The sequence below is a fragment of the Chrysemys picta genome, chromosome 9 (assembly GCF_011386835.1).
Source record: "Chrysemys picta bellii isolate R12L10 chromosome 9, ASM1138683v2, whole genome shotgun sequence".
In the NCBI taxonomy this organism is placed as follows: domain Eukaryota; kingdom Metazoa; phylum Chordata; order Testudines; family Emydidae; genus Chrysemys; species Chrysemys picta.
This window is the reverse complement of record NC_088799.1, coordinates 7755891-7780662: the sequence shown is the minus strand read 5'-3', so window position 1 is coordinate 7780662 and position 24772 is coordinate 7755891. Positions and strand designations below refer to the sequence as shown.

The window sequence follows — 24772 nt, the reverse complement described above, 5'->3', positions numbered from 1 at the left end:
TGCATGACAGATTGCGGTGTGTGTGTGTGTGACAGATTGCGGGGTGTGTGTCGGTGTGTAACAGATTGCGGGGGGTGTGACTGGGTGTGTGACAGATTGCGGGGTGTGTGTCGGTGTGTAACAGATTGCGGGGATGTGTGACTGGGTGTGTGACAGATTGCGGGGTGTGTGTGTGTGACAGATTGCGGGATGTGTGTGTGTGTGTGTATGTGTGTGTGTGTGTGTGTGTGACGGGGTGTGTAACAGATTGCGGGGTGTGTGTGTGTGTGTGTGTGTGTGTGTGACGGGGTGTGTAACAGATTGCGGGGTGTGTGTCGGTGTGTAACAGATTGCGGGGGTGTGTGACTGGGTGTGTGACAGATTGTGGTGTGTGTTTGAGTGTGTGAGACAGATTGCGGTGTGTGTGTGTGTGTGTGACAGATTGCGGTGTGTGTGAGTGTGTGTGTGTGTGTGACAGATTGCGGGATGTGTGCCAGATTGCCGGGTGTGCGCCTTGTCTCTGTGCGCGCCCGAGTCACGGTGGCCGCGCGTGTGCCAGTGTCGCGCTGCGCGGCCGCGCCCCTGCGCGCTGTGCCCGTGCGCCCGTGGCCAGGCTGTTTGCGAGTCCCGCGGAGCCGGCGGCGCCTCCATCCCCGCTGACCTTCGCCATCGGGCTCCGGGGCCCCGGGCGTCCCGCCGCCGCCGCCCCCGGTCGCAGCCCATGCCGCCCGCCCGCCCTGATGGACACACCCGCTGTTTCGCCCCAGTGACGGTCCCCGCTCGGAGCGCGGGGAGCCGCCTGCCCCTCGCCCCGCCGGCCCCCGCAGCCGGGGCCTCCGCTGCGCCCTTGCGGCTCCGGGAGCTGCCCTGAGCCGCGCGGCTCCTGGCAGGGGAGGGGGCCGCCGGGTCCGAGCCCCCGAGCACCATGGCCAGCCCCGGGGCCGGCGCGGCGGCTGCAGCCCCGCTCGCCCCAGGCTGGGAGCGGAGCTAGGCGGCGGGGGCCGTGCCGGGAGCCCCATGATGTCCAGGATGAACGTAGCTCTCCAGGATCTCAGCAACAACGTGAGTAGCCGGGCTGGGGGGCTCGGCCGGGGGCTGCAGCCCGGGGCGCCTGGCGCTGGACAACCCCGGAGTGGGAGCCAGGCCAAGGCCCTGGCTCCCTCCACACCCCGGCGACCCCCACGCCAGGCAAGACTATGGCAGCTGAGGGGCTCCACAGGGACCCTTGAAACTCGCTGTCTCCTGCTCCCCTGCCCCAGAGCACGGGAGAGGGGGGTGCCGGGGCCCTGGGGAGCACTGGGTGCCCTGTGCAGGGGTGCCCGGTGTCTCTGGAGCAGTGCGATACTTGGGGGGGGGGGTAGTCCATTGGGGGGTATAACCCTTCCCTGAGACTGAGCCCATGGGGCCAGAGGGGATGAATGGGAGCCAGCCATGTGGTCTCGGCCCCCCTCTGCAGTCACCCCCAGAGTCCCAGCACAATGTGGGCTCCCTAGAGAAGGAACTCAGCCCACCCAGGGCCCTAGGGAGGAGGCTGGGAGTTCATGTCTCCTGTTCAATGAGGGGTTAGAGTAAAGCCCTGGAGGTGCCCTCCAATGGCTGGGGGTACCGGGGGGAAAGGGCACCTCGTGACCACAGAGGTCAGGGCTGCCCCCAGCCCCTAGCAGGATGTTAGGTCCGGGGCCAGCCAACCCCTTTGCAGGGTGCCGCAGGGGTGGCAGAGAAGTCAGGGCTGAACCTAGGGCCTGCAGTGCTGCTTGGCCCCGCCCTGCTGCCTAGATCCTATGGCTCAGCCCTGCCCGACACCCTGAGAGCTGAGAGTCCTGCACCTCAGCCACCCCACTTCTGAGTGCCCAGACCTGGGGCTGGTCCCCACCCACTCGCCCGAGGAGCTGGGGGCTCTGCTGCCCCCTCTCCAAATGCCTGGATCCTGCAGCTCGGCCCCACCCCACTCACCCTGATCTGGTGACCCAGCCCAACCCCACTCCCTGAGCACCCTGGGGCTCTGCCTTGCCTGCTGTCCTGGCCTCATCCTGCCGTGCTCTGGTCTTTGGAACCATCACTTGCTCATCACTGCTGAGGGTTCAAGCTTCTCCATGGTGATGCTCAGAGATGTCAGAAGCCAGGATCTCTGGGCAGCAGAGCTGGGATCTGGCACATCCTAGCACCCAGTCCCAGGGGGGCAGTTCACAGTCAGGCCCAGTGACCTGGTTGGATACAATCCGGCTGCAGGGAGGGGGTTGGTGTTTCTTGCTCCAAAGGCCACTTACCAGGGAACCTCTCTTGGACTCTGAGCACCAGAGACCCAGCTGCAGCATGGTCACCTGTAGCCCAGAACGGGGGCCTCTACTCACGGATGACCTCCCTCCTCTCCTCGTACATCGCTTGGGTCTCCAGAGGCACGGGGAGATGTCCCTGGCGGCCAGTGTAGGGAATGCCAGGGCCAAGGGCAATGCAACTGGAGGCTGGGAGGATTCCTGGGGTCTGTATTGCCATGACAGCGCACACCTGGAGGGTCTCACTGCATCAGGAGAGGGCCTTGAAAAGGAGAAGGCCTGTGATGGGGTGTGTGGGGCCTGGGCTGCCCCGCAGAGGCCTGCGTGGCCAGGCGGTTACCAGAGCCAGTTGCACCACGTTGTGGGCAGGAGGAGCCAGTGTTACGGGCACAGCTGAGCTGCCCGTCTTCCTGCTGGGCAGGTTGTTGGGTCGTTGTTTGGCAGAGAGGGGCAGGTCTCCGTTGTAGGGAGCTGTGCTTTCCCAGGCGCAGGGTCTCCCTGAGCTGGAGGGGTGGGTGGGGGGATTCCCTGGCTCAGACGAGGCTGCCAGCAGGAAGCTGAGACATTTTCACAGATGCCAGCGGCTCCCAGGAATCCTTCCCCAGCCGGGGAGTTTCTGCCAAAGGTTTTTTTCCGAACAGACTCGTGCCTGTTTCCTGAGCTGGCAGCTTTTTTTGTGCAAACCCCAGCACTCGGTGGCTAGCGGAGCACGCTGCCTCTTGAGCCTTTGTGACCCGAGCCCCGGTGCTCATGCTCCGGCCGCTGCCCGAGCCACCCCTCACTGTGAAACTGGGCTCCCCAGTATTAGCTTTGAATTTTCCCAAACTCCCTTTCTAGCCCTCGCCGCTGTGAAGGAAACCTAGAAAACGGGAGCCAAGTTTAAGCGACATGGCAGTGTTGGCCCGAGTCTGCAGACAGCCTCAAACAGGAGCTGAGAGGGGTGAACTGTCCCCATTCAGCTCAACGGCGTTAACCCTGAAACCTAATGACAATTTCAATGTAACTGTCATTAACTATTTCACTGTTGGTCAATTAGCAAAATCAGCCGGCTTATATGCTTAGCACACAATCCCAACCCCCCTTCCCAAGGGCCAAATCCCCAGCTGCTCAAACCCTCACCTACGAGGTCATCTGGCATGTGCAATGCCAAAGAAGTCCCAATGAAATGTCCAGCTAACCAGCTGAGGGGCCCATGCCCCTGCCCAGCGAAGTCATCTCATTCACAGCCTTCATTTCTAATGTAAATGAAGCTTCAGGCGTGAGGCCTTGTCTGGACTGGGCTCAAAGCTGCATTAGCACTTTCTGAGTAAGGCCTGATCTACACTTGGAATTTGGCTTGCCGCCCTCTGCCCCAGTGTAGATGTGGCTAGCTCGACCTAGCTACCATTGCTTAGGGAAGTGGTGTTCGGACAGTGATGGAAAACTCCTTCTGCCGCAGTAGGATGCACTGTAGCTATGCCCCTATAGCTCCCCGCAGTGTAGACAAACCCTAACACCGTTGAAAGTCTAGTGTAGACAAGGCAGGGGTGATTGAAAGGGCAGGTTCCCTAGTCTAGTCTTTTTTTTATTTTGATTACCAGTCACTTGAGGGATCGACCTGGTAGAAAGACTGAATGTTTGTAGCCTGGAACAAAAGTGTGGCGAGGGTCCACACCAGCCTTTGCAAGCATGCTAGGCAACTGGAGGGGCAGGGACACCTGGAAGGCAAGGCGTCCTGTCTACACTAAAACGGGTTAGCTAACACTGCTGTGATCGCAGCTTTGTAACCCAGTCCAGACACAAGCCTTGCTTCCTACTAGCATATTGCACTGGCTTTAGTAACCTGTCCCCCATCTCTCTGCAGCACAGAGTAGCTTTAGGGCAGGGGTTCTCAAATTGGGGTTGTGACCCTGCAGGGGGCCACAACGTGGTTACATGGGGGGTCACAAGCTGTCAGCTCTGTGGGGCTGACAGCCCTGAGCCCCGATTAAATTAAATTACCCTCCCCCCGCCATTTTTAATTTCTAAGGGAGGGTCACGCTCAGAGACTTGCGGTGTGAAAGGAGTGACCCATACACAACGTTTGAAAACCACTGCATTAGGGGCTGCAGGGCTACTACCCTCCACGATTTGGCTGTGGCCCATCTCTCACTACCCTCACTTGGCTTTAGGGGGCATGGTGCTGCCTTCTTTGGCTATCCCTCATCTCCCACCTCAGCCTGGCGTTAGGGGGAGCTGCATGGCACCATCAGAAAGGAAAGCTCAGGATCGAGGATGATGCCTGAGTTATGGGGCACCAAGATAAATGGGAGAGTGCGCTGAGGAGCGGGAGGGAGCAGGGCGGGCGGAGGGAGCTGGATGTGAGGGGGCTGGGCTGGATGCGAAGGGGAAGGGGCTGGACTGGGGGAGGCTCCTCTCACCCAAGAGAATGTCTCTCTGAGGTCAGTGGAAGCCCATTGGGCTGGACAGATATGGCTGCTACACTGAGGTGAGTTCCCCTTCTGAGCTTCATCCAGGCTGCTGGCGCCAGCCTGCCAAGGCAGCCCGTTCCAGATGTTGCATAGACTGACCACATCTGCGTAGCAAGTCCCAGCGCTGTGCAGAGAGGAGGCAGTGGCATTGCTAGGAAATGAAGCTGCAGGTTGCCTGGGAACCAAGGACTGTCTCCGTGAGGCAATCTGACACCTGTCAGGAATGCTGATGTCAGAGCGGCTTCTGCAGAGGCAGCCATGGCAACCCACAGAGGGCGAAGGGACGTACGTTGCTCGGGGGCAACTGCTGGTGCCAGGAGGGGGCAAGAGCTTCCCCTTCTCCGCAGCACAAGCCTGGCAGCGCCACTTGGTCCTGCACTGGAGTCGTTCGGGGGCCAGGCAGGGAAGGAACGTGACCGTGTAAAGTTGCGGGCGGAGGGAGATGCATTTGCCCACTCTTGGTTGGCATCACCAGGACCTGCGCCCTGCCTGCAAGGAGCCCCTTGGTCCTCCCTGGCAATGATGCAGGCTCCCTGATTCTCAGAGCGCAGGATCAGGGTTTTACGTAACGGGAAGGCAGGCAAGTCCCACTGTGGTACACCAGCCAGGAGAGGCCATAGAAATGGAGCGCTCCAACCTGAGGGAGACGAAATTGTCCTGCTGTTGACAGCTCCATGGCCCCTCAGCTCTGCCTCGGTGTCAATGGGCCCAGCGCCCCCTGCAGGATCTTGGCTCTGGGTCAGCTGGGCCCCGTGCCCCCTGGGATCCTGGCTCTGGGTCAGCTGGGCCCCGTGCCCCCTGCGGATCCTGGCTGTGGGTCAGCTGGGCCCGGTGCCCCCTGCAGATCCTGGCACGGCCCTCTGCGATGTCATTCCTAGCCTGCTTTCTCTCTCTGTGCAGATGTCTGATTACAAACGAGCTACTTTGCAGGACGACGAGGGGGTGGATGCGGCTGGGGATGGAAGCGCCTCTCCTGATAGCGTGGAGGTAGGATTACGCTCCTGGAACGTGCGCGGACCTGGGGGCCTCTTTTAGACCAGGACAGGGCGCGGCTTCTTAGCGGCCAGGGCCAATGCACTGCGAGGGAGGACACGGCCCGGCTTCTGGGCCTTTCTGGGTTCCCATGGGAGCCCCGCCAGCTCGTGTTCAGCAGCAGAGCTATTAATAAAAGCTGTCTCTGGAATCTCTGGGGCAAGATAATTTCATTGCCCAGGCGAGTTACCGAGCACTGGACGGGAGAGGGAAAAAGGAGGGAAAGGGGCCGTTTCCAATGGGAATTAAAACTGATTTTGCCACCTTTTCCCAAAAGCCACACACCCGTGGCTCTGCCAATGCCTCTCTGCCCTGCTCTGTGTCCTCTCTTCCCCACGCTGTTCCGGTCCTGGGCTCTCCACACACAGCTCTGCCGCTGCCCCTTAGTCCTGCCCTACAGCCCCCCGGTCTCTCCTGGGCCGGGACTGCCTCTCACATTGACTTGCATGGACCTGGGTGGCAGTTTTTAGAGGTGATTAACCTCCCCACAAGCCCTTTGGGAGGCTTCTCTTTCCACATGGATGGGCCCCGGTGCCAGGCCCTGGCTCCCAGGAACGTAGCTGTAAGGGTGGGCAGTCCTTGTGGGATCTCCCAGGGGGGCCAGATCCAGTTTTTCCCACTGGTTCTTCCTCTCGCAGCCAGGTCATATGGATTGTGGCCAGAAGGGGGAACACTGACAGTGCCTGCCCCCTGCTCTTCCCTCCCACCCTCCAGCAGGTGCCATCCAAGTCCAGCCACGGGCAGGATCCGTTGGCAGCGCTGGATGGGGCCTGCTCCCAACGGAATTACTGTACACTGGCGCTCAGTGCTGGGGAGGGGTCACAGCATCTCTTCACTCCCACAGGCAATAGGGCAGCCCAGGGGGGCACTGCCATGGGGGGAAGGTCTCAGGCAGGGCTACCATGAGGGAAGGGTGGAGTGGTACTGCCAAGGGGGAGGGCCTCAAGGTCCTCCTGCAAGGCGGATTTGTGGCTAGTTCTGATTGTGTGTTTGGGTTTAATCCATCAGGTGCCCCTTAATACGCTGTCCCCGTCTGTTCCCTCTCCCTCCCCCCCCCCCACTCTCCCTCTCTTTTTCCCTCCCAGGTGGGGTTCAGGAAAGGTCCCCCTCCCTTGCTGAGCCGCCTGGGTTCACGGACCCAGTTGGAGTTGGCTCTCTGTGCCATCTGCCTCGTCACGGCTCTGCTGCTGCTGGGCTCTCTGATTGCGCTAGGCGTCCAGTACAGCAAAGGTAGGGAGAGGGTGGGGCTCACACCTTCACTACGGCCCCCCCCCAGCCCATCTCCCTGCAGCTCCAGCTCCTTATCAGGAACAAGCTGAAACGCTGGGGCTACGCACTAGAGGAAAGGCCTGCCCCAGGGAGTTGCAAAAGGCTCTGTGGTGTGCGGGGAGGCTCCCCTGGGCTGGAATTACCCTGGGGAACAGGAGTCGCTGCTGGAGAGCGGGGGAAATACGGGGAAGAGATTCTCCTGGGTCTGTCCGGCAGGAAGTAAATATTAAATATTCTAAGGGACCACGTGGCCCCAGCTGAAGAAGGGTGCGGCTGCAGGACTCGGTCACCCATCTCCTGAGGACCGTGGGGGCCACCTCCCGTGCCGGCAATCACACTCCCCATGCCCCCTCTCAGGGGCACCAACGCAGGAGTGGTCAACTGCAGGGTTGGGAGGCAGGGCTCCTGGGCTCTGTTCCCAGCTCTGCCACCGACTTGCTGCAAGGCCCTGCCGCTCTGTGCCTCAGTTTCCCCACTTGTTGGCCCTGGGCCCTAATGACTGCATCTCTGCCACTCAGACCCTTCCCACAGCACGTGCCTCACAGAAGCCTGCATCACCGTGGCCAGTAAGATCTTGGAGGCCCTGGACCGGGAGACTAATCCCTGCGAGAACTTCTACCAGTACTCCTGCGGGGGGTGGATAAAGCGGAACCCGCTGCCCGATGGGCGCTCCAAGTGGAGCACCTTCAACAGCATCTGGGACCAGAACCAGGCCATCATGAAACACCTCTTAGGTGGGTGTAGCCCTGTGCTGGGTTCCTCCCTGCACACAGGCACAGAGAATCGGGGAGGGCGGCATTGGAGGAGGGCGCCTGGTGGGCTGTATGGACCAGGGAGAGACCTAGGTGGTCAGGGATCGGCTTCCCAGGGCCTGCCCTGGAAGGGGAGAATGCCCATACGGTCAGGGATGCAGGGGCTCCCCACACACACGCTGGGTGGGGTTAGGAGACTTTCCAGACACAGCCGGACAGGCCCCTCAGCACAGAGGCTGACGAGTCTCCTGGATTGGCTCCATTGGCCAGTAGGCCCAGCCTGGCTGGTGCTGGTGACGGGGGTGGGGGGCGATAACCTATGTGGGCATTCAGCTGCTGGCATATATGGCTAGGTTACAGCTTCTTGGAAACAGCACAGGGCAGACTGTGCTCTGTATCCTGCATCAGCTTCCATGGTCTCTCTGCCTCAGAGAGGGCACACTGGCCAGCAGTGTCCCACATCGGCACTGGTCAGGGGCACCCAATGGCAAACCAGCCGACAGTCTGTCCTGCGCCGGCACTGGCCAGGGCAGACGGTGGCACGCCAGCCATCAGTCTGTCCCGTGCCAGCACTGGCCAGGGCAGACGGTGGCACGCCAGTTGGCAGTCTGTCCTGCACTGACACTGGCCAGGGGCACACGGTGGCATGCCAGATGCACCTGGGCAGACCCTTGGGCAGTGCAGGGGACAGTTCCCTGGTGCCATCACCGGTGGGGATCATGCCATATAACCTGGGGGAACCTAACCCACATGAGACTACATGGCGATACAGGGGGCTCCAGCAGGAGGGTGAGACGGGACCCAGGCCTAAGGCATGGTCACAGGGCGTGGTCACAGGCACAAAGTTCTAGGAGACCAGGGCCAGTCTCCACAGTCCCTCCATGTGCCAGAGCCCCCCTGTAAGGGAGGAAATAACTGAATCCATCTTGTTATCCACTCCACAGAGAACGCCTCCTTCAACTCCAGCAGCGAGGCGGAGAGGAAGACCCAGCGCTACTACCTGTCCTGCCTGAAGGAGCAGAAAATCGGGGAGCTGGGCTCCCAGCCACTGATGGACCTGATTGAGAAGGTGGGTGCCAGGGGAGGGGGGGGGGGAAGAACCAGACCAAGGTGAGGTCTGGGCGGGAGCCCAGCTCAGGGAGGGAGGCTGTTCAGCGTACTCGCCTCTCTGCAGGGGAAAAGTCTCTCCACGGGGAGACCATCCTGGAGAAGGACCGAGCTCTGGGAGCCTTTGCCTGGCCGAATGCCAGTCCCACGTGGGCCCAGGGGAGACGAGTTGCCGGGTCTCAGCCTAGGCTGCCAGACACAGAGCGTTCACATCCCTGTTACGACTGAACAGCGCCAGCAGAGGAGCCATGCGCCAAGCTGCTCTCTTCCCTGGCAGGGGTCCCTCCAGGCAGGGGTGCAGCTCACTAGTAGGGGTGGGAGTTTGCAGTGGCCGGGCTGAGTCCTATTTCCAGGGCTGTGATTCCTGCCTCCCCCACACCCCATGTGTTATATTGCCCATCGTGTAAGTGATGTGAGAATCGCGCTTCTGTGCCTGGGGTAATGCGGCAGCTTCACATTCGAAGCACAGCGCCCCCTTCTGCTAGGCAGGGGTGGTGCACACGGAGCACAGGCCAGGCGTAGTGGGAAGCACAGTGCCCCCTAGTGCTGGGCTGGGAGCACAGGCAGGGTGTACAGAGCAGCTCCCCCAGGCACAGTAATAGCTGGTGTGCATGGGGGTGGGGCACAGGCAGAGCTTGGAGGGAAGCACCCCCAGCAGCACCTCCTAGTGCTGGGCTGGGGCCACATGGGAGCACACCAGCAGCACATGGGAGCACACCAGCAGCACCCCGCAGCAGCACAGCCCCCTAGTGCTGGGGTATAGTGCATGGATCACAGGCAGGGTGTAGAGGGTTTCTCCTGTGCTGGGTGTGAAGGTGGAAGATTAAAGCCAGGGGAATTTGGTGACCCAGAGAGGCACAAGCTCAAATCCCTGCGTTCCTGCAGATTGGCGGGTGGAATATTACCGGGCCCTGGAACCAGAGCAACTTCATGGAAGTTCTGAAGATGGTGTCGGGGACCTACCGGGCCGCCCCCTTTTTCACGGTCTACGTGGGCGCCGACTCCAAGAGTTCCAACAGCAATGTCATTCAGGTAGCCCCTGCGCCTGTGAGGACCGGGGAGGGGGCCCTGTGCCAGAACCTCACACCGAGCTCCCAGCATGCAATGGGCCTAAAGCAAACCCCTCCCATTGCCCCTAGCTCGGAAACATCGTCACCACAAAACGGGGGTGGAAGAGCCAGCCGGGCGTGAGGGAGAAGGGCCCATAAAGAAACCTAGCCAAGGCCAGAGCGAGCACCAGGCTATCATGGCTGGGCATTTCTGACTCTGGCCTTAAATGACCCAGTTCAGACACCCAGCCCTCTGCCTGCCCCCTCCCCCCTGGGGACACACTGGGAGGGGTTCAGTGGGGACAGGAACTGTTTTGGGGCCACATCACATAGCTGGGCGTAAAACGGTGCCAAGGACCGCAGGAAGGCACCTCAGCCTCTCGCTGCTGGGGATTGAATGCCGCTTGGGGATTCTCCACAGGTCAGATTTGATGGCCCTGGTCTACTTTTGAGGGCTGGGGTTGCCCCAGTTCCTCCACCCCCATTGGTTCCCGGGAATAGCCGTGACTGGGTGTGGCGGCAGGGCAGGGGGCTTTGTGCTACGGAGCAGTGACTGTGGCTATGTGATCCAGGCTCATTTGTTCTCCGTCTCCAGGTGGATCAGTCAGGCCTTTTCCTCCCCTCCCGGGATTACTACCTGAACAAGACAGCCAATGAGAAGGTAGGGGGCTGGGTGGGGGCAGCCCGTGCACACCATCCCTTCCACAGAGCAGGCCCCAGTTCACGCCTGACTTCCGGCCTGCACTGGTCTAGCTTCAGCTCCCAGCCACTGCCCTTTCTCTGCCAGCCCGACGAGCCCATCGTCAAATATTTGGTCCTCACATAGGTACTTTCAGCCTGATCGTAGCCTTTTCTTTGTTAAGCTAAATAGGGTGGAGCTCCTTGAGTCTCTCACTATCAGGCAGGTTCTCATCTTCTAACCAGTCTCCTGGCTCTTTTCAGAACCCTCCCCAATGTGTGCCCCATCTCGGGGATAACCCAAGAGGCCTTTGTGCTCTGAAATGCACATTCCCACCCCAACACCTGGGTAGGCCCCACACCTTCCTGTGCTCCGGACGCAGATCCAGCCCAGCAGGTGGAATGTGCCTGACCCCAAATCACAAGGGGCTGAAGGAAAGGGCCCCCCCGCCGAGTGCCAGGACCCTGGATTGGAGCCTGTCCCGGGACCCAGTTGGCAGGACATCCTGGTGGGAGGAGGTTTGGGGGAGCTGAACACCCCCACGGCCCATGACCAATTGTGTAGGGTTGCCCCTTCCTAGGTGACTAACCCCCCTGCCTCTTGCTTGAGTGACAGGTGCTGGCTGCTTACCTGGACTATATGGTGGAGCTGGGGATGCTGCTGGGTGGAGAAAAGGTCTCCACCCAGGAGCAGATGGAGCAGGTACTGGAGTTCGAGACCCTGCTGGCCAATATCACCGTCCCCCAGGACGAGAGGCGGGATGATGAGAAGATCTATCACAAGATGAGCATTGCAGAGCTGCAGGTGGGTCCTGGGGAAGGGGCCAGCCCGGTGCTGCTCGGGGAGAGGACTAGCATGGTGCCGCTGGGGGCGGGGGGAAGGAACCAGCATGGTGCTCCTGCGTGCAGGGGCGGGGCTGGGCTGGGCTCTATCCTCTGGCGGGGGGGGGGGGGGGAATCAGTAGCGGGAGGCTCCCATTTGCTGGGCGGGTCCCACCGTGGCCTGGAGCAGCTGGGAGAAAAATTCAGAATGAAAACAGAGAGAGGAATTCAATTGATCCGAGTCCTTTGTTACATTTCCGAGCTGCCTGGGCAGAGTGTGAGGGCCCAGCCCAGGGCACATGGGGAGACGGTAGCCCCTTTCTGTGCCCCTTCTGCTTCCCCGGGAGGCCCTGGCTGGCTGCTTTCCCCACACACTCCAGGCCTCTTCCCTGTCCATCCCCCCACCCGGGTTTCATTAGGATTCCAGCCGGGTCGCTGCTCAGCTGCCTGAGTGTCATTGATGCTGGAGGCCTGGCTGACCAGCATCCTAAGCAGCCAGGAGCCAATGCGGAGCTGCCTCCACCATCCCCCAGGCGCAGAAACAGGGGGCCCCCTGCCGGGCAGCACTCACTGCCTGGGGCCAGCGGCGCAATCCCCGAAGGCAGACAGAACAAGAGCTTCTGGGGGAGAGTCCCCTCCCAGCTCTGCCCCTGCCCCTCAGTCCCGCTGCACCGTGCCCTGCTACCCACCTCTGCGGTCCCCCCCACCCCAGCTCTGCCCCTGCCCCTCAGTCCCGCTGCACCGTGCCCTGCTACCCACCTCTGGGGGTCCCCCCCAGCTCTGCCACTGCCCCTCAGTCCCGCTGCACCGTGACTTGTTACCCCACTGGGGTCACCCCCAGCTCTGCCCCTGCCCCTCAGTCCTGCTTCACCATGCCATGTTACCCCACTGGGGTCACCCCCCCGCTCTGCCTCTGCATCCCGCTGCACCATGCCCCATTACCCCACTGGGGTCCCCACCCCAGCTCTGCCCCTCAGTCCTGCTGCACCGTGCCCTGTTACCCCACTGGGGTCCCCTCCCCCCGCTCTGCCACGGCCCCTCAGTCCCACTGCACCTGCTCTGTTACCCCACTGGGGTCCCCCCCTGTCACTGCCCCTCAGTCCCGCTTCACTGTGCTCTGCTATCCTAGCTCTGAACTCCCCACACCCAGCTCAGGGTGCCCTCGATACTGAGGGCAGCAGCAGCTATCCCAGCTCTGGGGTCCCCACACACCCAGTCCTGATCCGCAGTGCCCTGCTGTCCCACCTCTGGGCTCCACACACACAGTGCCCCTCAACCCCAACCCGCAGCCCCTGCTATCTCAGCCCTGGGCTCCCCCCCCCACAGCTCCACCAATGCCCCTCAACCCCGACCCGCAGCCCCCTGCTATCTCAGCCCTGAATGCTGTTGTGCTGGGGAAGGGGATGCCAGGGCCCTCACTCCAGTTTTGAAGTTCCTGGCAATACAGAACAGCCAGCCTTAGTCATCATGCAATGGTCACCAAGCAACCAGTCACCATAGCAACAGGGAGAGATGCAGTCCTGGCTAGTGGGAAGGGAGGTCTCTCAGGAGGCTCAGGCAGGGGCCAGGGGCCAGGGATGGGGGATCGGAGTGAGGCGGAGGTGCAGGGCAGGGATGGGAGAGGCTCGGGGGGCTGGGAGTGAGGCAGAGATTCAGGCAGCAAGTCTAAGCGACTGGGGGCTGGAGTGAACCTGAGGTGTTTCTCCAGGGACAAGCACCCTCCCCCCGCCCCAGTGAAACCCAGCCACCTGCCCTGGCTGCCTTGTGAGATGGGGTTCCCTCTCAGGGAGGTGGCCCTGCCTGGAGCCCCAGTTACCCAGAGCTGGGGAACCCACCCTTGGAGCCAGGGAGGAGCAGCACTCCCCCTCACAGCCCCATGTCTCGGCAGGCTCTGGCCCCCGCCATCGACTGGCTGGATTACATGGCCTATGCCCTGGCCCCGCTGGAGCTGAGCGAGGCGGAGCCCGTGGTGGTGTTTGGCCGCGAGTACCTGCAGCAGGTCTCCGAGCTCATCAACAGCACGGACAGAAGGTAAGAGCCCCAGCTGGAGGGAGGGGCTTCAGGGCCCTCTGTGTCTGAGGGGCTGGCAGGCACCAGCGAAGTGACATCGGGGGTCGCCTTGCAGCACCCATTGGGAAGCAGGGGCCATGTCCATTGGGGGTGAGGGAGTATCTGTTCAGGGCAGTGCCTGTTGGGACATGGGGGTGGGTCTCAGGGCCATGCCAATTGGGGGTGGGGTGAGTGGGTGGGGATGGGGGGCATGTCTCATGGTGGGGCCCCTCAGGGTTGGGGTCTCGGGGAGTCAGCGTGGCTCTGTCGTTTGCAGCATTTTGAACAACTACATGATCTGGAACCTGGTTCAGAAAACTGCCTCAAGCCTGGACCAGCGATTCGAGACGGCCCAGGAGAAGCTGCTGGAGACCCTCTATGGCACCAAGAAGGTGAGGGGCTGCTGCATAGGGCACCCCGGGCCAAGCCACTGGCATCAGCCCCGAGGCCCCTTTCTCTATGCACATGGGGGTGCCTTATATGCCCCGGGGAAATCCCAGAGGATCCTCATCCAGGCAGCCACAACCTGGCCTGTCTGGGCCATGGGATAAGGAGGCACTGATGTGAGTGGAGGCTGCTAAGGGGAAGATGCTTGTGCACCACACCGCCTCCAGCCCTGTGTCGAGTCAGAGAGTGCCCTGCTGGCTGCGAGCCGGGGATGCTGGGTAACAGGGCTGAGCTGGGACAGCCGGGCGGTGATGGCGGGGTTAGTGAAACGCATGGGGGCTCTGGGGAGGGAAGTGCAGCACAGCAGGAGGGTGTGGAACTCGGGGCAGCGCAACCAGTATCCCGTAGAGATGCCGACAGGCCTCAGCTTAGGGGATCCTCGTGGCGGGAAGCAGCTCAGCCCTTTGGCCCAGCAGCCTGCGCGGGGACCAGCCAACAGGAGGCTGCAGGCAGGGAAAGGGCCAGGACTGAGCCCCTGAATGTGTGTGTGTCCCCAACACCCCAGGATGGCCTGGCAGAGCCTGAGAGGGGGCAGGCAGAGATCAGGAGGGGTTCCCCATCCAGATGAAGGCCCGTCTGCCTTGGAAGGAGACAAGGCGAAGGGACGTACCTGGGTTTAGGTCTGAGCCCCAGGGCCCCTTGACAAAGTGATGGGCAGGCCATGCAGAGCAGAGAGGAGGGAGCCCTCTCCCTCTGCAGCAGCACTTGGGGCCTTGGGAGGCCAGAAATTGTGTCCTCCTGTGTCAGGGTGTGAGCTCGGCCGAGGCCCCTGCCCCACAGCATGGCCAGCAAGGACACAGGGACTCCTCAGGTCTTACCCGGTCTGTCTGTCTCTCTCTCTCTGGAGTCCTGCACCCCTCGCTGGCAAACCTGCATCTCCAACACTGACGACACGCTGGGCTTCGCCCTGGGCTCCTTGTTCGTGAAAGCCACCTTCGACAGAGACAGCAAGGAGATTGTGAGTTTCCCTGCCCTGCCCCGAGCCCTTTGGCCTCCCTCACACCAGCAGCCTCCCTTATCTCCCCACTGCCCCCCTAACTTCCGTACACCAGTTCTCTTGCAGCCCACCCTCCGATTCCTCTGCAGATCCCAATTTCTCTAATCTTCCCCTATTTGCTACTCCTCCCCAATTCTTTTGCAGCCTTTCAATTCACCAGTGGTGAGCGCCCCAGCTCGAGGTGCCTCTGGGCAGCAAAGGGCAGGGGTCCACAGACCAGAGAGAAGGGAATTCCCTGCCCCACCAATCATAGGGAGTGCAGCTTGGCTGCACGTGCCCTCCTGTTCTAACCACTCCGCTCTGGGGATCGTGCGAGGAGCAGGACAGTCCCCACAGAGGGGGTCGGGTTGGGAGGCAGGGCTAGTGCTGCGTGAGTCTCCAGGGGAAGGGGGTGGTGCAGGCTAGCCGTGTCGGAGGAACTGACTCTCCTGCTCCCCCATAGGCAGAGGAGATGATCAGCGAGATCCGGACGGCCTTTGAGGAATCCCTGGACCAGCTTGACTGGATGGACAGGACGACGAGACAGGCCGCTAAGGAGAAGGTGACCCCAGCGGGAGGGGGGCCAGCCCAACTCCTGCCCTGAGTTAGAGGGGAGACGATGTCAGAGCTGACTCCAAATAGCCCCTCCCCAGGCAATGCCCCCTGTAACTGTTGGCACTGCACACTCCCCTCACATGAGCCACGAGGCAGGGGCATCCCCGGTCTCTGGGACATGGGCGTCCTGGGGGTGGGAATCTCAGCCATGTAGACTTTAGAGGATTGGGCCAAAAGAAACCTGATGAGGTTCAACAAGGACAAGTGCAGAGTCCTGCACTTAGGACGGAAGAATCCCATTCACTGTTACAGAATGGGGACCGAATGGGTAGGCAGCAGTTCTGCAGAAAAGGACCTAGGGGTTACAGTGGACGAGAAGCTGGATATGAGTCAACAGTGTGCCCTTGTTGCCGAGAAGGCTAACGGCATTTTGGGCTGTATAAGTAGGGGCATTGCCAGGAGATCAAGGGACATGATCATTCCCCTCTATTCGACATTGGTGAGGCCTCATCTGGAGTACTGTGTCCAGTTTTGGGCCCCACACTACAAGAAGGATGTGGAAAAATTGGAAAGAGTCCAACGGAGGGCAACAAAAATGATTAGGGGGCTGGAGCACATGACTTATGAGGAGAGGCTGAGGGAACTGGGATTGTTTAGTCTGCAGAAGAGAAGAATGAGGGGGGATTTGATAGCTGCTTTCAACTATGTGAAAGGGGGTTCCAAAGAGGATGGATCTAGACTGTTCTCAGTGGTACCTGATGACAGAACAAGGAGTAATGGTCTCAAGTTGAAGTGGGGGAGGTTTAGGTTGGATATTAGGAAAAAAAATTTCACTAGGAGGGTGGTGAAGCACTGGAATGGGTTACCTAGGGAGGTGGTGGAATCTCCTTACTTAGAGGTTTTTAAGGTCAGGCTTGACAAAGCCCTGACTGGGATGATTTAGTTGGGAATTGGTCCTGCTTTGAGCAGGGGGTTGGACTAGATGACCTCCTGAGGTCCCTTCCAACCCTGATATTTTATGAAGGCCCTCTGGCTCCCTGGCAGGGAACCCCAGCCCCGTGCACCCCGGAGTAGCAACGCTTGTGTCAAGTGTGACCCGCGCACACTTCCCCTGGAGCTGCCGGGGCTGTACATGGGGAGCTCCCAGGTCTCCCCCTCTGCTCACCCCGCTATGATCTCAGCCGCTGGCCTCGCCCTTCTTTCCACAGGCAGACGCCATTTACGACATGATCGGCTTCCCGGACTTCATCCTCGATAACAAGGAGCTGGACGACGTCTACGATGGGGTAGGTCGCCCTTGAGCCTAGGGCCCTGGGCCAAGAGTGGCCCTGGGATTGCAAGGCCAGTAGCTCCCAGCTGCTTGTGCCAGGCACATGGCAGGGATCCAGTGAACCAAGGGTCCGATTGGGGTGGGTGAGATTTTGCCTGGTGCCCAGCCTGCATGTCCCACCCAAGGTATCTGGGCCCACTGGTGCGGCTGTGCAGTGGGGATGGGATCCAGGCTCTCATTGCTATAATAACTGAGTGCCAAGAGTGATCTATCTACCCTCATCTCACCCTTTCACTGCCTGTGGGGTTGGGGGGGGAGGGCACGCCCTAGCCCGTCTCAGACCCCCCCCACCCCGTACTCAGCCTGCAGGGTGGAGGGGTGCGGCCCTAGCCCATCTCAGCCCCTTGTTTCTTTCGCAGTATGAAGTCTCCGAAGACTCCTTTTTCCAGAACATGCTGAACTTCTACAATTTCTCTGCCAAGGTCATGGCCGACCAGCTGCGGAAACCCCCGAACCGGGACCAGTAAGGAGCCGCCGCAGCATGGGCACCTTCCCACCCATGGCGGCAGGGAGCGGGGTGGAGGGTCAAGTCAGGGCCCCATATGAAGAGTGCATGACCGGGAGGCCTGGGGGCGAGTTTTGGGGCGTGGCTGGTGCTGTCATTCTCCTGCTAGAGAGGGTAAAGGCAGATCCTGCCTCATTCTGCTGCCTCCCTCACTTCCCGGTGGCGGTGCAGCCTGTGGACACTACCAGTCCCAGCATGCAATGCTTTAGCTGGAACCTACTGGCTGGCTGCACTGCATGCTGGGAGATGTAGTCTCCACAGGCTGCACCTTTAGGAAAGCGAAGAAGGCAGCTGCAGTTTGCTCCTTCCATCCAAGGTGGGGACTCCCAGCTCACTGGAGAAGCATTTGGCCTGAACAGTCCCATTGGAAGACTCTCCCCCAGGCAACCCCACTCTTGGCACCGACGCAGCCGTGCATCCTTTCACAAGCACACACGCACTTGTTCCCGCCCCACAACACGGGCACACACCAGGGCCCGCCTGGTTCTGGCTGTATCAGATACACACCGGCAGCCGCCTGCCCCCTCTGTAATAGAAAAAGACCAGCCAAGACCCCCAAGAAGGGGGCCAGTATCCTGGTTGTTCCTGGCCAGCCTTTGGCTGTCCCTGGGACAGACCTCAGCTCTCATGTGGCTGAGAGACTGCTACAAAGGTGCGAGGCTCAGCCAGCTCCCAGCACTTCAGCCGAGTGTTTCTGGCCAGGCTCTTAATACTGGGTTTGGAGAGGAGCTTCCCCCTGTATGGGGGGCTGCTCCTCCTGCTGGGGTCTGCCCTGGGCTTTTGCTAACAGGGTGCCAGGTGCAGGGGGAGATGCTGCCTAACACGTTGGACCCGCCCTAGGTGGAGCATGACCCCGCAGACCGTCAACGCCTATTACCTGCCCACCAAGAACGGGATCGTCTTTCCAGCTGGGATCCTGCAGGCTCCTTTCTACGCTCGCAACCACCCCAAGTGCGTCCGGTGCTCTGGGCTCTCGCCGGGTCATGCCTGTGTGGGTGGCAGGAAGCGACTGGGGAAAGATAGGGCAGGAGACCCACTGGCAGGTGTAGATCCCTGGGTATACTCAGATCTGGGCAACCCCCTCTCTCACACGGGGGCAGCACTTGGTCCCGGGAGCAAGGAATGGAGCTTCCAAGGCAGAGACACTCTGGGGCTGAGCTGCTGCCATCCAAGCACTAATGGAGGATTCCCCCATCCCTGCCGTCCCAAACCCACCCCTGAATAGAGAGGAGCTTCCTGTCCTGGGATCCCAGTGGGGTTGGTACTCACTGCTGCCCTCAGCGATTCCCTCGGGCCCTTAGGAAGCAGCCTGGCCCATGGCAGCTGTGGGCTCGGGGTGGAGCGAGCAGTCACAGGAAGACACTTGGTCCAGCGTCATGAGCGTCTCTGCCTGCTCACTGCCCTTCTCACCCTCAAGAGAGGGCAGGACCTGCATCAGCCCTTCCCCCGGGGAGTCAGAGAAGGGGGCGGCCTTAGCGCCAGTGCTGTGGAAGAGGCCGGGCAAGGGTCACCATCCCAGCAGGCTGGCCAATGGTTGACCCATGGTGCTCCACTGCTCTAGCCGCAGGGCCCGGCCCATTGCTAGGACTGGCAGCCTTCCCCACAGGCCAGCCTTTCATGTTAACAATGAGGGCAGCTGAAGGCAGATCCATTTTATGCCCATTGGGTGCCAACCTTGGGCTCCCAGCAAGCTGGCACTGCAGTCCTTGGCTTGGCAGAGTTTATGCTTTGCCCAATAGTGACGCTAATGGACTCTAGGTAAGGATCTACTCCAAGCCTGCCCTGCTAGTGCAATGCATTGTTACGGGCAGTCATCCTGAGCAGGTTTCCTAGCTAGACACGTGCTTCAGTCAGTGGAGTCTCACCTCCATTGGGCATTCAGGCCCCCAGCACTCTACATCGATTGCTCATCGAAAGGGCACCAGGGAGCACTGGGAACGCAGCATGGGGCTGACTCAGTGCTGCATGAGCAGCGATCAGGGAGGCTCCAATACCACCGGGATACAGACCATGGTAAGGACTTAGACAATAAACTAGGGTTTCTTCTTGGCTTCACCCAGGGCCCTCAACTTTGGCGGCATCGGCGTAGTGATGGGGCACGAGCTCACGCACGCATTCGATGACCAAGGTAGGACCCAACTGGCCTGTCAGGCTCCCCTCTCGGCTCCCTGGTCTCATGCGCACACCCTGCCATTCCAAGAATGCACCAGGGCCACTATGGAAAGGACACTTCGTTCAGGGACACCATAACCAAACAGTCCTTATACTGGATAGAGAGGTGATGCTATTCCCCCCCTCCCCTCCCCCTGGCACAGTGCTCCCAGCTCCTCTTCATCGCAGCCTCATCCTGTCCTCTGCACCATGGAGCTGCCCAGCACCTCTGTCCTGTACATGCCCTGCAAAGGCTCCCAACATCGCTCTCCTCTGGGCCACTAGTGGCCTTGCCAGCCATTCCATCCTGTGCTTCGCCATGTCATTTTCTTGCAGCATGGCCAACACCTCTTGCTCACGTTAGCTTCTTCACAGCCCTCAAGATGTCCTTTCCCTTTGGCTGGCTCTCTTCCCCATTTTGTTTGTCCTCCTGTCTCCCCAGGTGACACCTGCAGGCATCTCCCCAGGCTTCTCTGTGCAGCTTTCGCTTCTGCTCCATCTGCTTGGTGAGGACCCATGTCTCTGCATCTCGAGCCATGGCTAGTGGCTGGCGATTCCCTGTTCCCCCCCCCTCCACACTGCTCCTTGTGGCTATTGGGGGATCTTCCCCCTTCTCCAGCTGGACTCGTGTTTGTTTTGTTTGCATCCTCTCTCTGCATGCTGTGTAGTGTTGCTAGGCCATGGCCAATGGTGGAACCCAAAAGGCAGCTTTGGGGTGATTGGAGTCTCCCTGCCAAGACACGCTCCCTGGGGGTCTGGTGGAGAAGCAGGTGGAGTTCCCATACCTACAGGGGTACAGAGCACCACCATCAGGGTAGGGGGCCTGCGGGCTAAGAACATTGAGAACGGGCATGGAGACTTTCACCTCAAGGCTGCTGGGTCATAACCAGCCCTGGGTGGCAGGGAAAGAGCAAGTCATCCGGGACTCTTTGGTGGCCGAGGTGAAGCGAACTGGGATCCTGGCCAGTTCCTGCCAGACAGAAAAGCCACCAGCACAACCAGCGCCAACTGACCCCATTGTTAGCAACTGAAGAAGCCGAGGACCAAGCAGGCCATGAAGTGTGAGCTGCTCTTCTAGAGGGGTCCCAGCAGGTCGAGGAAAGTTCATACGGCTGCTGCCCAGGCAGCGCCTGCTGGAGAGATGAGGCCGTCAGTCTCCAAGGCTGCACAGCCACCATCCTGGCCACAGAAGATCCTGGGAGATGATCCTGTCCTTTCCCTGTTGCTCACTCCCAGAGGCACCATGGGTAGGGAGGATTCCTGACGCCCATAGAGCAGGTGCTCCATCCCCACCCTGAGCTTGACTGGTCTGTGCCTCTGATTTTTCCCTTTTCATGTCCCTCTCCATTTCAGCAGCCCCTCCCCTGCCAGACACCCCCACTCATGGGCAGCAGGCTTAAGATCCCCTGTTGAGCCATCACATGGACTCTTGTAAGTTACCTTAGCCTTTGGGCTGCTTGCAACATCCTTCATGCTGGGGGCCACTCGGGATGGAACGGAGACTGTGCTGGGGGGGGCGTGGCTCAGCTCCCTAGCGGGCCGCTTGAGGAAAAGGCACCAGAGCCAGGTGCAGGTGATAGAACTGTCGCTGCCGGTAGCGCCTCCTCCGGCCATTTATCGTGCACCGGGTTGTCTTCCAGGTCGAGAATACGACAAGGAGGGGAATCTGCGTCCCTGGTGGCAGAACTCCTCCCTGGAGGCCTTTAAGAACCGGACCGAGTGCATGATGGAACAGTACAGCAAGTACATGGTGAACGGCGAGCACGTCAACGGCAAGCAGACCCTGGGCGAGAACATTGCAGACAACGGGGGCCTGAAGACAGCATATAACGTGAGTAACCCAACGAGCCCGCCCCTCAGGCGGGGGACGGGCAGCAGATCCTAAGGCCAGGGCTCAATTCCCACCGCCCCCCCGATTCTGAGGGGAGCATCACTTTATGTTTGCTGCTGTTTCCCGGCATGCTTTCTTGGCTCCCTGCAGGCCTACAAAGCCTGGCTGCAGAAGAATGGAGAGGAGAAGCACCTGCCTGCCCTGGGGCTCACCAACAACCAGCTCTTCTTCGTAGGATTTGCACAGGTACGGCTCTGGGATGGGAAAACAGCTTCTCTGCTGATGCCCCTCCATCTCAGCCTGCAGCCCCCCTGCTACTCCAGTCCTGGGCTTCCCCACACACAGCTCTGCTGAGGTCCCTCACGGCTGCTGACCTGCAGTCCCCTGCTATTCCAGTTGTGGACTCTCCCCTCCGTGCCCCCCCCCCCCATCCCCCAACAGCTCTGCCAGTGCCCCTCAGGGCTAACCTACAGCTCCCTGCTGTTCCATTTTGGGAACAACGGGCCATGGTTTTTAAAGGCCCAAGCCTGTAGTAGTGAGACCCAAGAGAAGAGAACCAAATGAGCTAGTCAGTGAAGTCAGATGGGAACATCCTGGCCTAGCCGAGCCATACCAAGGGTCAGGCCCACTCCCAGCTAGCACTCCATCTTCCCCTAGCTCCATTCACCACCTCCCCAACGGGACAGCCTTGGGGTTGCTGCTGCCCTGGGAGGTTCACTCCCTGTCTCAGTGCAGGGCAGCCTTGAACCCTGGTGCCCAAGGCAGGAAACTAGCTGAGAAGAGGGTGCAGGAGCGAGGCTGGGCGTTGGGCTGTGCCTCCCTAATCCTGGTCCTTGTTGTGTCCCTCGCACAGGTGTGGTGCTCTGTGCGCACGCCAGAAAGCTCGCATGAGGGGCTGGTCACCGATCCACACAGTCCAGACAAGTTCCGGGTCATTGGCACCCTCAGCAACTCCAGGGATTTCGTCGAGCACTTTAAGTGCCCGGTGGGCTCGCCCATGAACCCCGGCAAGCACTGTGAGGTGTGGTAGAGGGGGGCCGCAGGGCAAGGAGGCGTGCAGCCAGGGAGGGGGCCAAAGAATCTGTACATATACAACCAAGCAACTTCCCCAGGACATAGGCAGGCAGGAGAACCCACATAGAGTCCCAGAGCCATGCCCCCTCCCTCCCAGCCTCTTGGATGGGGACACGTGGGGAACATCTCCGGGAAGATCTAGTGGCCTCAGCTTCTCTGCTCTGGCTTGTCCTGTGCAGGCTGCAGGCTCCTCCCATCTCAGACAGAGCTCCAGGAGAGAGTGTAGGAGCCGCGTTTTCCTGCACCACCTGCTGGGTGGAGCCTGGAACCCAGCCCACCTGCCTTGGTCATGCACCACCCTTGTACCATTGATCCCATCCCCACTATCAGCACCTGCCACCACTGCACATTGCAAGGAGTGTCAGCCCAGGGTCTCCTGCCCGAGCCCCACTCCAGCCAGTCAGTCAGCCCCGCCTCCCCCAGCTCCCCAACAGAGGGTCATCGGGACCTGCCCACCCAAGCCGGGCATGGGTTGAGAGAGCCTTCAATGGGCAACGCCAGCCTTTTCCTTACAGCCCCGCCCTGTGGGTCTAGTCTGGGTACAGCTCCTCCAACGAGAGCAATGCTGGGAGTGCCGGTGTCGGCAGGGCCTGGGCGATACAACCGCCGCGTGATTTAACGCTGGTAGAGCAGGTTGAGATGCCCAACGACGCCCTCAGTACCAGTGCTCCCAGCAGTGACCCCACCAGGGGGCAGCACTGGCACTGCAGCAAGGACTGGCTAGAGTAGACAAGGCCAGTTATGGGAACACTGGGTGGGATGGGGCAGAGAGCCTCCAGAGCCTGGTGCCATCCCAGGGATGGGCATAACAGCACCCACAGCGGCACAGTGCCCCAGTTGCCAGGCTGGGATGCAGGGAGATGGGACCCCTTCAGGGCACAAAGGGCAGCAGTGCAGCTCCCCTACCACCACTCCGGGCACAGGGAGGGGAGGCATAATTTGGGTCTGAAGGGCAGCAGCCCAGCACCCTCTAGTGCCAGGCTGGCAGGGGGAGAACGTCCACAGGCATTTTTAATCTTTTTAAACCAACTGGAACAGCAGCCGTTAACCCCGTGAGGATCCCTTCTGACTACGGGATCTTCCCCGGGATTAGCCCTGAAACAAGCTGCCTGTTCTAAACCAACTCCGATCCCCTGCCAGCTTCCCTCCCACTAACCCAACTATGTGCCAGGGCAGGCTTTTCCTGGATCGTTTGAGGGGGATCAGACAAGGCGTCTGAATGCTGGGAGCTTCAGACCGTGAGCTGCTCTCGCTTCTGGGGCATTTTCTTAACCTTCTTAGGCTCATTGTAATTCAAAACCAGCTTGGCTTAGAAACTCCCCATTTGCTTTAATTGGTTGGTCATGGTGGGGACTGGTGCCTTGGACTAGCTTTGGGTTGTTCTTGATGGATTTATTTAACGATTAAAAGCAGTTTCCACTTTCACACCGGGCTCTGTTCTTAACTCTGCACGGTCCCAGGATAGATGGGGATAAGCCCCGGGCAGGGTACTACCCCAGGGGAAGGGGTGGATTCTGTGGGGAGTGGGAACACACAGACTGGCGGTGGGGCGGAGTCTGGGGACCGCAGCGTGCGAGGTCCTTGAGATCCTGACACTGAACACGTCTTACATTTTAAAAAATGTAAGGAAATTGCTGGGGGGACTTTGTTAAACTGGAGTTAAGACTGGAAAATCTAGTGGTGACTTTTATGAACGGTCTCCAAAAACACCAATCTTGAACAGTCTGGAAATTAGGTTACACGTTAAAAAAAGAAAAAGAAATGAACAAGTCTGCAAATGTACAACCAATCCTAACCCCGCCCCAGTATGGGGCACCATCAGCCCCCCGGCTTCCTATATTCACCCCCCATCTAACTAGGGGAATGACATAGGCAGGGCTGAATCTCAGAGTGACAAGGCAATTCCTATCCCCCATGAGGGGAAGCTGCTCCCTAAGAGAGATGGGGTGGAGTCACGCTGATTTGCTAGGGAGATGGGCCCCATTTCCCTAGCAGATCTATACCCCTCCCTCCCTCATAATAAAGCAATGGGAGCCCCTCACCCTCTGTTGATGGAGTCAGTTCTCCCCCAAGCACCCCCATTCAAGTAAGAGCCAGGTACCCCCATACAGCAGGGCCCACCCCATCCCCAGCACTGAGCCCACATGCACCTGAGCACATGGTAGCATGGGGACATGCACCCCCCAAACCAGCAGGTCTCCCACCACAGCCACCAAGAGCTGGGGTCCATCTCATGCTGTTTTATTTACAATTTTCAAGGGCCTTTAGCAGTGGTGTAAAGAACCAGGCAGCGTGTATCCACAGAACAGGTCCTGCCAGGGCAGCAGCAGGGTAGGCCTCCCCAGGGCCGGCTCTAGCGTTTTTGCCACCCCAAGCACACACAAGCCGCAATCGGCGCGGCAGCTCTACCGCCGCTTCATTCTACTGTGGCAATTCGGTAGCA

At 60.1% G+C, this 24772-nt stretch overlaps 1 protein-coding gene across 4 annotated transcripts; it reads left to right on the top strand.

Annotated features, from left to right (window-relative positions):
- Positions 1 to 734: 734 nt before the first annotated feature.
- ECE2 (endothelin converting enzyme 2) lies at positions 735 to 23754 on the top strand. Of its 4 annotated transcripts, XR_010590557.1 has the most exons (21): positions 848 to 1041; positions 5603 to 5689; positions 6820 to 6964; positions 7522 to 7737; positions 8700 to 8824; positions 9748 to 9894; positions 10507 to 10572; positions 11206 to 11394; positions 13300 to 13442; positions 13738 to 13852; positions 14755 to 14865; positions 15347 to 15445; positions 16647 to 16724; positions 17128 to 17231; positions 18114 to 18224; positions 19334 to 19401; positions 19867 to 19930; positions 20778 to 20855; positions 21065 to 21255; positions 21406 to 21501; positions 22109 to 23754. XR_010590557.1 is itself a non-coding variant. In XM_005284009.4 (19 exons), exons 1-19 carry the CDS (start codon positions 997 to 999, stop codon positions 22283 to 22285), a joined length of 2313 nt encoding a protein of 770 aa, XP_005284066.2. In that variant the 5' UTR covers positions 735 to 996; the 3' UTR covers positions 22286 to 23754. The 4 variants fall into 4 exon arrangements, 2 of the variants coding, with proteins under 2 accessions (XP_005284066.2, XP_042699889.2); XR_010590558.1 differs by lacking the exon at positions 20778 to 20855; XM_005284009.4 differs by lacking the exons at positions 19867 to 19930; positions 20778 to 20855 and having other exon boundaries at positions 735 to 1041.
- The last annotated feature ends 1018 nt before the right edge of the window (positions 23755 to 24772 follow it).